This window comes from Pongo pygmaeus, chromosome 6, assembly GCF_028885625.2.
Source record: "Pongo pygmaeus isolate AG05252 chromosome 6, NHGRI_mPonPyg2-v2.0_pri, whole genome shotgun sequence".
NCBI lineage: Eukaryota > Metazoa > Chordata > Mammalia > Primates > Hominidae > Pongo > Pongo pygmaeus.
Window position 1 is genome coordinate 64,993,292 of NC_072379.2, and position 12,476 is coordinate 65,005,767.

The following is a 12,476-nucleotide window of genomic DNA, read 5'->3' on the forward strand; positions in this document are numbered from 1 at the left end:
TTTTGTGTAAGGTGTAACGAAGGAGTCCAGTTTGTTTTCTGCATATGGCTAGCCAGTTTTACCGGCACCGTTTATTAAATATGGAATCCTTTCTCCATTGCTTGTTTTTGTCAGGTTTGTCAAAGATCAGATGGTCGTAGATGTGTGGCATTATTTCTGAGGCCTCTGTTCTGTTCCATTGGTCTATACATCTGTTGTGGTACCAGTACCATGTTGTTTTAGATACTGTAGCCTTGTAGTATAGTTTGAAGTCAGGTAGTGTGATGCCTCCAGCTTTATTCTTTTTGCTTAGAATTGTCTTGGCTATATGGGCTCTTTATTGGGTCCATGTGAAATTTAAAGTAGTTTTTTCTAATTCTGTGAAGAAAGTCAATGGCAGCTTGAAGGGAATAGCATTGAACCTATGAATTACTTTGAACAGTATGGCCATTTTCATGATATTGATTTTTCCCATCCATGAGCATGGAATGTTTTTCTATTTGTGTCCTCTCTTATTTCCTTGGGCAGTGGTTTGTAGTTCTCCTTGAAGAGTTCCTTCACATCCCTTATAAGTTGTATTCCTAGGTATGTTATTCTCTTTGTAGCAATTGTGAATGAGAGTTCAAACTTATGAAAAAAAGTTCATCATCACTGGTCATTAGAGAAATGGAAATCAAAACCACAGTAAGATGCCATCTCACGCCAGTTAAAATGGCAATCATTAGAAAGTCAGGAAACAACAGATGCTGGTGAGAATGTGGAGAAATAGGAATGCTTTTAAGCTGTTGGTGGGAGTGTGAATTAGTTCAACCATTGTGGAAGACAGTGTGGCAATTCCTCAAGGATCTAGAAACAGAAATACCATTTGACCCAGCAATCCCATTACTGGGCATATATCCAAGGGATTATAAATCATTCTACTATAAAGACGTATGCATGTGTATGTTTATTGCAGCACTATTTACAATAGCAAAGACTTGGAACCAACCCAAATGTTCATCAATGATAGACTGGATAAAGAAAATGTGGCACATATACCATGGAATACTATGCAGCCATAAAAAGGAATGAGTTCATGTCCTTTACGGGGACATGGATGAAGCTGGAAACCATCATTCTCAGCAAACTAACACAAGAACAGAAAACCAAACACCACATGTTCTTACTCGTAAGTGGGAGTTGAGCAATGAGAACACACGGACACAGGCGGCGGGGGGGAACATCACACACCAGGGCCTGTCAGGCAGTGGGGGGCAAGAGGAGGGAGATCATTAGGACAAATACCTAATGCATGCAGGGCTTAAAACCCAGATGATGGGTTGATGGGTGCAGCAAATGACCATTGCACATGTATACCTATGTAACAAACCTGCACATTCTGTACATGTATCCCAGAACTTAAAGTATAATAAAAATAAAACTTAAAAAATAATAATAAGGGAATATTATGAATGATATGGTTTGGCTCTGTGTCCCTACCCAAATCTCATGTTGAATTGTAGTTCATTGTTGTGGGAGGGACCTGGTGGAAGGTGACTGGATCATGAGAGCAGATTTTCCCCATTCTTCATGAATGGTGGTTTTCATGATGGTGAGTTCTCATGAGATACGATGTGTTGAAAGTGTGTGGCACTTCCCCACCTCGCGCATGTTCTCTCTCCTGCTCCACCTTGTAAGACATACTTGCTTCCCCTTAGCCTTCTGCCATCAGTGTAAGTTTCCTGAGGCCTCCTAGCCATGCTTCCTGTATAGCCTCTGGAACTTTGAGTCAATTAAACCTCTTTTCTTCATAAATTACCCATTCACAGGTAGTTACTTATAGCAATGTGAGAACGGACTAATACAATGAACCAGTGTGTGCCAATGGATTCAACTAGATAACACCAATAAGTTCCTTAAAAGATTTAAATTACCAAAATCAAATCATAAAAAAATTAAAAATCAGAAAAAGCGTGTATCTATTAAAGAAATTAAATTCATTATTAAAAAGAATCCAATAAAAATCTCTAGGTCCAAATGGCCTAACTGATTAATTCAAATACTTCAGGAGTAAATAATAGCAATTCTACACAAACTCTTAAGAAGATAGAGAAGAAAACACTTGCCAACTTATTTCATGATGTCAGCACTATTCTGATGCCAAAGCCAGACAAAAATTTTACAAGGACAATGTAGAACAATAACCCTCATGGCACAGATTTTTAAAAACTCCTTAACAAAAGAGTGTCATATTAAATCTAGCAGTACCTATTAATAAAATACCTCCTGACCAAATGGAGCTTATCCCTGGAACGCAACACTGAAGGACGGTTTAGCATCTGAAAATCAATCAATATAGTTCAGCACATTAACAGAATAAAGGAGAAAACCCATATGAAAACTATAAAACAACAAGGCTTATGAAAGAAAACATAGTTAAAAATTTTTGCAAGCTTGGGCTAAGCAAATTTTCTTGAATAGGATATTAAAAACAAAAACAAATTGATAAATTATATTTCATCACATTTAAAACTTCTATCTTTGATGGACACAAGAAAATGAAAAGGCAAGCCACAAATTGAGAGAAAAAATATTTGCAATGTATGTATCTAACAAAGGAACTGTATGCAGAATACATCATTTCACAAAAGATGGTATAGCAATAGACAATAAGTATGTAAAAGAGGCTCAACATCATTAGCCATCATGGAGATGCAAACTAAACCTATGATGACACACTACTACCTATCTATTAGATTGGCTAAAAATAAAAAAGGCTGACAGTATCAATTTTTAACAAGAATGTGAGCAACTAGATTTCTCATGCATTGATGGTGAGGATGTAAACTTGTAAAATCACTTTGGAAACCAGACTGGCAGATTCTTATAAGTAAAACACACAATTGCCATGTAGACTAGCAATTCCAGCCATAGATATCTGTCCCAAAGAAATAAAAATATATGTTCATGTAAAGATTGCACGTGAATGTTCATAGCCGCTTTATTCATAATAGCCCCAAACTGGAAACAGCCCAAGTGTCCATCAACTAGTGAATGGATCAACAAATTGCAGTAGGTCTATATAATAGAATACTAATCAGTGAGAAGGAGGGGCAAACTACTGATACGCTCAACAACTTGGATAAATCTCAAAACCACAATGCTCAAAGAAGCCAGACACAAAAAAGTACATATTGTCTGGTTTCATTTACATGAACTCTAGGAATGACAAATGTAATCTATAATCACAGAAAGTACATTATTGGTATGGGAGGCTCACTTCAAAGAGGCAGAAGAGAATTTCTGGGGGTGTGGAAATATTCTGTACTTTGATTGTGGTTATACTTTCACCACTGTACACTTGATTGTATTAAATTATACCTGAATGTTTTTACTATCACCTGGTATGGTGATAAACCTTACAATTTTATCTCTAAACCTGATCTCTCTTTCTCTAATAAAACATAAACCATATTTCAATTCTGTAAAATTATAATACAGAGTTTTCTGGAAAACTGAACCAAAAAAATGATAGTTGAATGAAGTTGACTTAAATTATAAGTGAATCATAACTGATACTAGGTATAGCAACACATGTTCTCTTATAGACTCCTGCTAAGTGCATACATTGGCAGAGTACTTTCGAAAAGCAAGTCATCAATAGGGATTTTAATCATTCACTTAAGTAATTCTACATTTAGAAATCTATTCTGAAATAAGAGTAATTTTTCATGTGAATAGAAGTTTACAGCCTGCTACTTCATTATAATAAAAAAAAAAAAAGGAAAAGACAAACCCTACATAACAGACAACAGCGAATGGTTAAGAAATTTATGAACGAGGCATGAGAGGGACTATTTTAGAGCTACATAAAATGATATTTCTAAAGGTTTTTTAATAATATGATAAAATATGTATGTCAAAATATTAAATGAAGAGAACTAAAGAAAAATCATGCCTAGTGTAATATCTTAATCCCACAAAATGTAAATTATAAAAGAGGCTAGAAAACATAACAATCATTACTTCTGGATGCTGATGTAACTTTTTCTTTATTCTTTTCTATATTTTCCAAATAGTTTGTAATTTATGAAAATTATGGTTATAATAAAAATATGCATTACAAAATAGCTAACAGTAAATATGCAAATATACCATTTAACTTTTAAATACTCATTTTGAGTCCTGGTTTTATAATTCAAAATGGTTAATTTATCATGGTGAAAGTTCTGTCTATAAAAGGAGCCCAAGGAAATCATACACGATTTTCCTTAGGAATTTTCAAGTAAAACAAATCACTCAACAGTGCAAACCAACAACATTAGGTGGCATGAGTGCACCAGATGCTAAGCCACAAAGCATAACACTTGCCTGAAAAGAGCTTTGAGATTTTCCGGTAATTCGGTTCGACCAGCATAACCCGGATTCATAGTAATAAATATTCCAACTGATGGCTTCAGTGTGATAGCTTCCCCAAGAAATACAAATCTACCATAAAAAGAATGTTGATGAAATTAAATGTGTTCATTGAATATGAATGCACATTGACAAATGCAAACCACTGCAAAATGCAAATTATTAGGAAGCTGTTTATTCTGTGTAATTTTCTTTAAAATTCATAAGCATACATATTTTGAATATGTTTTGAAGCACATTTATTAAAAGTACCCTCCCTTTTCCTAGAAGAACTATAAAAATGGGAAGTATTCTTTTTTATTTTAGCATAGCCTTAGTACCCTAGAATATAAAAATAAAGACTTGACTATTTTAACATTTAATGGAAGGAGGTGATGGCATTTTTACCTTCAACATGGGCTGCAATTCCTTGAATGGGATGCTGCATAGACAGAGAATGCCCATACTAAGAGGAGAAAGGGACGCCCTGTTCAGTCTTAAATTTTGTCTATTTCTTCAACTTCTCTCTCTTCGTCTTTCCCTCCATACCTTCCATTGACTCAAGAAAAATCTATTAAATATCACTGAGAGGTACAATAGCTCTGGAGCCAGACTGTGAGTATTCAGATACCAGCCATATCCCTTTAGGCAAGTTAATTATCCTATGTTCCAATTCCCTCATCTAGTAAAAATAATAATCATATTACCGACCTTATTGGATTATGCAAGGATTTAAAAGGGATTATAAACATAAATGGGTAAAAGTATAATGCCTAGAACATGGAAAATACTCAAGAGATGTTAGCTATGACTAATGCTATTACTGTCACTTAAAGGCATTGGAGAAACAGTGAAAGATTTGCATTGGAAAAATAGTGAAAGATTTTCAGAAAGATTTGTGAGGACCCAAGTGGGTTGTTGCTGGCCAGGGCAATGAATGCTAATGTGCTATGGGAGCCATATTGAGAGATAGGTAGAAGGAAACTTTCAAATGAGGGTAAACAAGACAAAATATAAGGCTGATCTCTTGCACTGCTGAGAGGGGAGGGCTGAAGCAGTTAAGGAGCTGGGTCTGCATCATGAAAGAGAAAAGATAGAAAGAAACCACAGTGTTTAGGACTAAGGGTGCTTTAGATGCTAGGTAATTAGGAGCAGGTGGATTTTGTATAGTCAAGATAAAAATGGAGAAAACTTCATTTCCCAGAATGTCAGGCTAGGGAAGGCAGGCAGGCTGGCAGGGCCGCTCACACACACAGAGGTGGCTCTTGCCACAGAATAACTGCCTCCTCTCCCATTGTACACAAGAGGAACAGTAAGCAACAGTCAAAGGTGCGGACCTCCAGAGGGTAGAGCTGGCAAGGCACTAGAAGGCTCTGTAATTGAGGCATGGTCCCATCTCTTAAATCTTCATGTTAAAGAGAATTTAATAAGCTCATGAAATCAAGAAGGAGCAGAGCTGTCTGCATATGGGCTAAAATAAGATGAAGAGAGAAGACCCACAGACACTCAGACAAGAGGAGACTACCAAGGAGTATTCTTGGCAATTTTCAGAAATCAGTACATGGATCAGTTACATAAATCTCCATAAGAAAGGATGGCCTCAAATGACATCTGGGTTACAGCAAATAAAAAGATTTTGACTAAAAGCTAGATAAAATATAGGTGGAGATCTAAGAAGAAATAACTGAGCTTCTCTATCATGGCCTTAGGGATGGGGCAGGTCAGGAAACAGACACCTGAACACATAAAACTGGGGCCCAAGGCCCACGTGGCAGAAGGACTGAGTGAGAGATTTTCTAGAATGTAGAAATATCCAGATGTATCTACTGATAACCTGGAAACTTCCACAACAGGCACACAGTCCAAGAGGCTAGATAATCCTTGGGAGACTGAAAATGTTCCTATGGACAAGCTAGCCAGCTGAGAAAAATATTCTAAAAACTAAGAGGGAACAGGTAGGCCAGATAAATAAGATTGCCTTTGTTGATAAAAATGTTACAAAGAGAACCAGAATTGTGCTGTATACTATACTAATTTATTTCTCAAATTAAGCCATCAAATGTAAATGCCAGTTGTGTTTTGCTTTTTGGAGTGTGGCATCATGTTGAGAAGCATTTAGATTTTGAATACAATTTGAAAGGTCTCGGCCCAAGTTATTGGAAGAACATGAAGGTATAACCTATTGGGATGAGACAACTAGCAAAGAAGGAGTTGGTGGAAGGACTAAGATTTTGATTTTGGATATATTAAATACGAGAAGCCTGGGAGACCTCCAGTAGAGTCTTGTGATGCCCCAGGCAGTTGTTTAGGTCAGTCCAGAGATGAGGAAAGAGGAGGCCTGGGCATCTGGTAGTCAGCAGCATAGACAGAGTTTTTTTAAAGCCCTGGGACTAGTTGAAATCAACAAGGGGAGAAAATACAGGGAAAGTAAATCCAAAGACCGGTGCCTGTGATGCCTAACATGAATTGGCCAGGAAATAATAACAATAAAGCATAACAGCAAACACGGATATGGTGCTTACTATGTGGTAGGCATTTTTCCAGGTACTTTGCATTTAATCATCACAGTAGTCTATAAGGCAGGTACTCTTCTTTGCCCCATTTCATAGATGAGAAGAAACCAGCAATGAAGGAGCTGCGAGGGGAGAGAGATGTAGGAGAGGTGTTGTCCTCAACCCACGTGAAGAAAGTGTATCAAGCAGTGGAGAATAACCAGCTGCATCAGATGCTGCCAGAGGTCAAGAAAGATGAGGACTGAGAATGAATCAATGGAATGAGCATCTTAGAAGTCTTTTGGGTTTTTTGGAGAAAGGATCTTGCTCTGTCTCCCAGGCTGGAGCACGGTGGCACGAACACAACTCACTGCAGCCTTGACCTCCTGGGCTCAAGCAATCCTCTTGCCTCAGCCTCAAAAACAACTGGGACTACAGGCACATGCCACCATGCCTGGCTAATTTTTAAACTTTATTTATTTTGTAGACACCAGGTCTCGCTATATTGCCCAGGCTGATGTTGAACTTCTGGGCTCAAACAATCCTCTCGCCTCAAACTCCCAAAGTGCTGGGATTACAAGCGTGAGTCACTGTGTCTGGCCAATCCTAGAAGTTGTTTGTTTTTTAAGTGATTATTGTAATGTAATATACATGTGTTGTACTCAACACTTAGAAACCACTAATAAAAATGGGAGACTATTCAAAATAATTCCCCCAAATCGACCAGACTCTTCCTTTATCTATTTCATGAGACAGGGAGAGGCAGCAATAGACAGTGAAGGGGAGGTTACCTGCATTATTCCATGTTTTTCTATTTGTAACAAGAGATAGCCCACATGCCACTCACCTCTTTTTCCTGTTTCTGATGGCATCATGAATCATTTTCACTTGTACTGCCACCACTGACAGAACTTCCACAGAGATTCGGTTGAACTCATCAAAGCAGCCCCAAGCTCCTGTCTGCACCAATCCCTTATAGATATTTCCTATGGACTAAATGATAAAGTGAGGCACTCAGAATTTAACAGAAGGGGTTTTTACACTTTTATATTGAATAATTCCCAATCAGGAATAATGTTAGAGAATACAGTTTTACACATTATTTTATTACTAACTTACTTTGTAGTCCATTTGCTCTGAACAGTTGAATACATAAACCATCATGCCAAGGGCACGTCCTAGGTCTTTGGTGGTCTCTGTTTTCCCGGTACCAGCTGGGCCAGCAGGAGCCCCACTCATGGTTAGATGAAGTGATTGAGTTAAAGTAATATAACACCTTTAAGCAATAGAAAACACAAATATCACAGTCTAATATGAGATTTTTATAAAACATCAGATGCAATACATTAGAAAAAAAGTTTAAGAAGCTCTAGAATGTGATAGTAGCATAAAATACTGATATACTTCTGATTTGTTCATGGCAATAATGAATCAGAATATTTTCTATCACATTTATTTTTAGGCTAGCTGTCTAAAAATACTAGAAAAGAATGTATTTCTTTGTTTATTGATCTCATTTCCTAAGAGCTGTGTATTGAATACAGATAACACTTGATTTGTAATGCTATTAAATTTCTGATATTTCTAGGTAAAGATATTATTAATACGGCAGACATCTCCTCAAACTATTGTTTATAAAGGAAAAGTAGAAGTCTTAGATGATGAATGAATTAAACATTGGCTGAATTAAACTGCTAGTTAATACATTAAGAGATATGTAATTTCTATAAATACATAGTATACAAATAACATATACCTATTTCAATATACAAAGCAAATATAAAAGGGCAATTTACTGTATTTAAATATATTTTAGAAATTCCTTTGGAATGTGTTGCTACATGCACTTAGATTACCATAATACTTATTTTTGCAGCAAAGACTCAGAGGTTCTTAGAAAACCATGAAACAAGAATACCTAATAAAAGAAGACAAAACAAATAGCAAGGACATCAAATGGCTGTATTCTTTATTTGGTGTTTCCTCAGATTTATAAATTGTTTTTCTCTTAGTACAGAGAGCAGGTCTAGTGAAATGATATACACATGGAGGTCAGTAGACAAGACACTAATATCCCCTTTGCCAATCATCAGATGCTAATCTTAAATAAGTCTTTTGACATCAACACACCTCAGTTTTCTCCTCCATTAAATGAGGTTAATTGTAGGAATATATTCAGAAGGCCAAAGGTAAATGCCTTAAAAAATTGAAAGTACTATGCAAATAGAAGCGATTAATTATGAAAACAGAAAGTGTTTCTGCATTTTATATCCATTCCATGCTTAAGTGTATCTTACAATGAATGAGTGAAAAGGCTCCCAGACTAGGAATCAGTCTAGTCTACTGCTTTTTGTAGTAGAGATTTTCGCCTTGTAATTTTCTCCAGTGGTTCCAAGTTTTGGGTAGGCATATGGCTGCCAGTGTTTAGAGACTACAGTTCATGGCTTCCTTCCAGTCAGGAGTTGCCAAGTGACCAAACTCCAACCAATGGTATATGTGCAGAAATGATGAGTGCCATTCCTACAACACTTCCTTGGAGATACCTGACCTGGACCCTCTTTTTTCCCTTTTCACTGGCTAAAACACATGTGGAAACCATGTTTAGCATGTCAGCCACCTGCCAGCCTGTACTGCTGGCCCACTCACCTCTGGATTGTAAGACAACCGCTTCTGTGTTATTTCAGCCATTGTGTTTTGTTTGGAATATCTAACAGCAGCTTAACCGGCATCCTTCTAGCCAATACACAGTTGACTTAAGTCTCTGAACCCATCCACGTATTGAAGAAGGAGACACTATCTCCCCCGCCTACCTCACAAAGGGATGGTCAGCATCAAATGAAATATAATGGAAGAATTTGAAGGGCATCATTTTGTTAATGTAAACAATTAGTAAATAATTCAAAGAACGAAATGGAAATGGAAACATTTTATCCAACATAATTCACACTATCAAAATGAACATTCATCTTCCTTTCAGCTCCCAAAAAACCCACATAGTGATTCTTCTCATTTCAAAGTTAATAAACTATCAGGCCTCACGTAACAATAAACTTTAAAATGCCTCTTCCCTTTTTCTCCTATACCCTGGGCCTCCCTTTCCTCCCTCTCTATTGACAATGGCATGAATATAGTAGACTCTTCACATTTGCAGTTTTGACTATTCTCAAGTGACTTCGTCAAGCTACAATTTTAATCCCTCTCACTGAAAGCAATGCATAAATTAACTAATGAGGACAGTGAATGCTGACTTTTAATCAGAGACAAGTTAGAAGAACTGAATTAGACATAATTATAGAAACTATACAATACACAAATGTTGCGATTATGAGCAGATTAATATGGGCAAGAACGATCACAAATGTTGTGGGAGAATCCTACCAGCCTCTCAGGACTATCATAGCAAACCAGCTTTACAGACTTACATTTGAAACTGTCTACACTTCGGTGATAGTGGATAATTGGGCATGCTGCTATGACCTTGAGGTGTGATTTCTGCTTCATGAATGCCATAGATTAAATGTGCTGTCTCCCATCAAATGGGTCAGCAGAGATTGGAATACTAACAAAGAAATTCCTGTCAATGTGACATTTTCTTATCTCTGCAATATTCTGACTAGGTATGTCTTTACTCGGAGTCAAGTGGAAATGAACTATTAATAGTAACCTCTTGCCCCCTTGAAATACCTGAGCCACACTGGCTTTCTTTCTATCCCTGGAACTGGCCAAGTGTCTTCCCACCTTGGAAACTTTGTCCTTGCTGTTGCCTGTAACTTTCTGCCCCAGGATCTCTGCATAACTGATTCGTCATCGTTTAGGTCCCAGCTCAAGCTCTCCACAATAGTAGGCTCTCCCTTCAAGACAATTTTAAACACATCAATCTTTTTTTTATTTTTGTCATAGCATATATCACAGCCTAAAATAATTATATTAATTTATTTATTGTTTCTCTTTATCCCCACTTACTAGAAAGTAATCTCTTGTGACAGCAGGAACCCTGTCTGTTCAACAGTGGAATAGTACTTAGCAGAGTACTTCAGAAGTATTTGTTGAATCATTTAATGAATGCTATGTTCTTCACCTTCCCTTCCTTTCACTGTATGCAATTCCTCAAATATGAATTTGAACACAGGCAATTCCTAGTTATTTTTACACTTTCAATAAAGGAATCCTGTGGGGGTGGTGGGAGGTGGTGATAGATCCTGATACCAGAATGTTAGTTGTAGATAACTGGGCAGAATCAAAAATGCTTCCTTGAGCCATATTAATCCACTCATGATTTCATCATTTGTGCATTGTATAGCTTCTGTAATTCTGTTTCTCTAATTTAATTCTCTTCACCTTTTCCTAATTAAAGTCACCGTTCCCTATCTTACAGTATTTATTAATTTACATACCACTTTCACATAGTTCATTGTTCATCGTTTCCTCTCATTCCTTCCTTTTCGTTCTCACACATCTCTGCTGATGCTAGGGGACTTTTTTGGGTTGGTTTTTCCCATCTGGACGGAAACTTAGAATTGTTACCTGTCAGTTAGAGGAGTGAACACTAGTCGAGGACTGTTTCCTAAGTATTCATAGAAGTACTGGAACTGGGCGTCACAAATATTAACAAAGCAGTGTTTCTGGGTATCCTCCCATCGGTGACGAAGTTGAGACAGCCATGTAAAAGCTTGGGGACTGACAACCTAAAGGCATTGCATAATCATCACACGCAGGACACTGGTAGTTTGGGGGCAACAAATTATTAATCTAATCAACCCTACTGGTTCACATTTTATTTCTAAAATTCTCATAAATAGGAAATCTCTTGCATGCTATTGCAAATTATAATTGCATATACATGGTTAAATATTTCATCAGAAATATGCGTGTAATAAGTCTTCATTTTAAACTGGTTTTTATGTAAAACAATATGAATTTCTTCAAGCAATGCTTTTTCCCCTTTTATGAATCACCCCAGGGGATTAGATAAATCTTGTAACTTTATACTTATATCACTGAAGTCAGATGGAAAAATATACTATCTATATTTAAATGACACATAATCCATAATTTCTGCATCGCAGAGGCATAAATAAACTACACTTTCAACCAAGTTCATTCTAAAACCGATCTGCTTTTAGTACAGAGATTTTCTGCTTTGTTTTTAATCACATCAAATAACAGTATTTTTCATTGCTATTCTTTCCCATCTACTCAATCCTAACCATTCATCTTCCAGTTAAAAATCCCTGTCTCTTTCAAGATAAATGTGACCCTTGGATTGCTTGAGAATCAGTTGAACTTACCAAAATTACTGTATACTAATTTGTCTGATGACTACACAGGTTTCAGCATTGCATATTCATGTATATTAGATGGTTGGATATTAGACAAAGTATTTTTTACTACTAAATAAAGGACATATTTTAAATCAGAATTTATCCTACTTCAAATCATCAGACTTATATAATAGAATAAAACATATAAGAAGATACAAGGCCATATTAAAGGAGTAGTTAGATATCAACAGTTCATTATCAAAGGAGAACACATGGTAAGCGATGTTTTGCAAGGAAAAGTTTTGGACTAGCAATTAAAGAATATTGCTCACTAGTGGTCCTGAAGCTGGATCAAGGAATATTAATATAT

General features: G+C 36.6%; 1 protein-coding gene across 1 annotated transcript in view; it reads right to left on the reverse strand.

Moving 5' to 3' along the window:
- Positions 1 to 12,476, reverse strand: part of DNAH11 (dynein axonemal heavy chain 11) — a 355,283-nt gene that overhangs the window by 207,164 nt on the left and 135,643 nt on the right. The window contains exons 32-35 of the mRNA XM_063667481.1: positions 11,370 to 11,530; positions 7,965 to 8,121; positions 7,693 to 7,838; positions 4,330 to 4,446 (exon numbers count right to left, since the gene is read on the reverse strand). Coding sequence (XP_063523551.1) covers positions 4,330 to 4,446; positions 7,693 to 7,838; positions 7,965 to 8,121; positions 11,370 to 11,530 — 581 coding nt within the window. The remainder of the gene's footprint in view (positions 1 to 4,329; positions 4,447 to 7,692; positions 7,839 to 7,964; positions 8,122 to 11,369; positions 11,531 to 12,476) is intronic.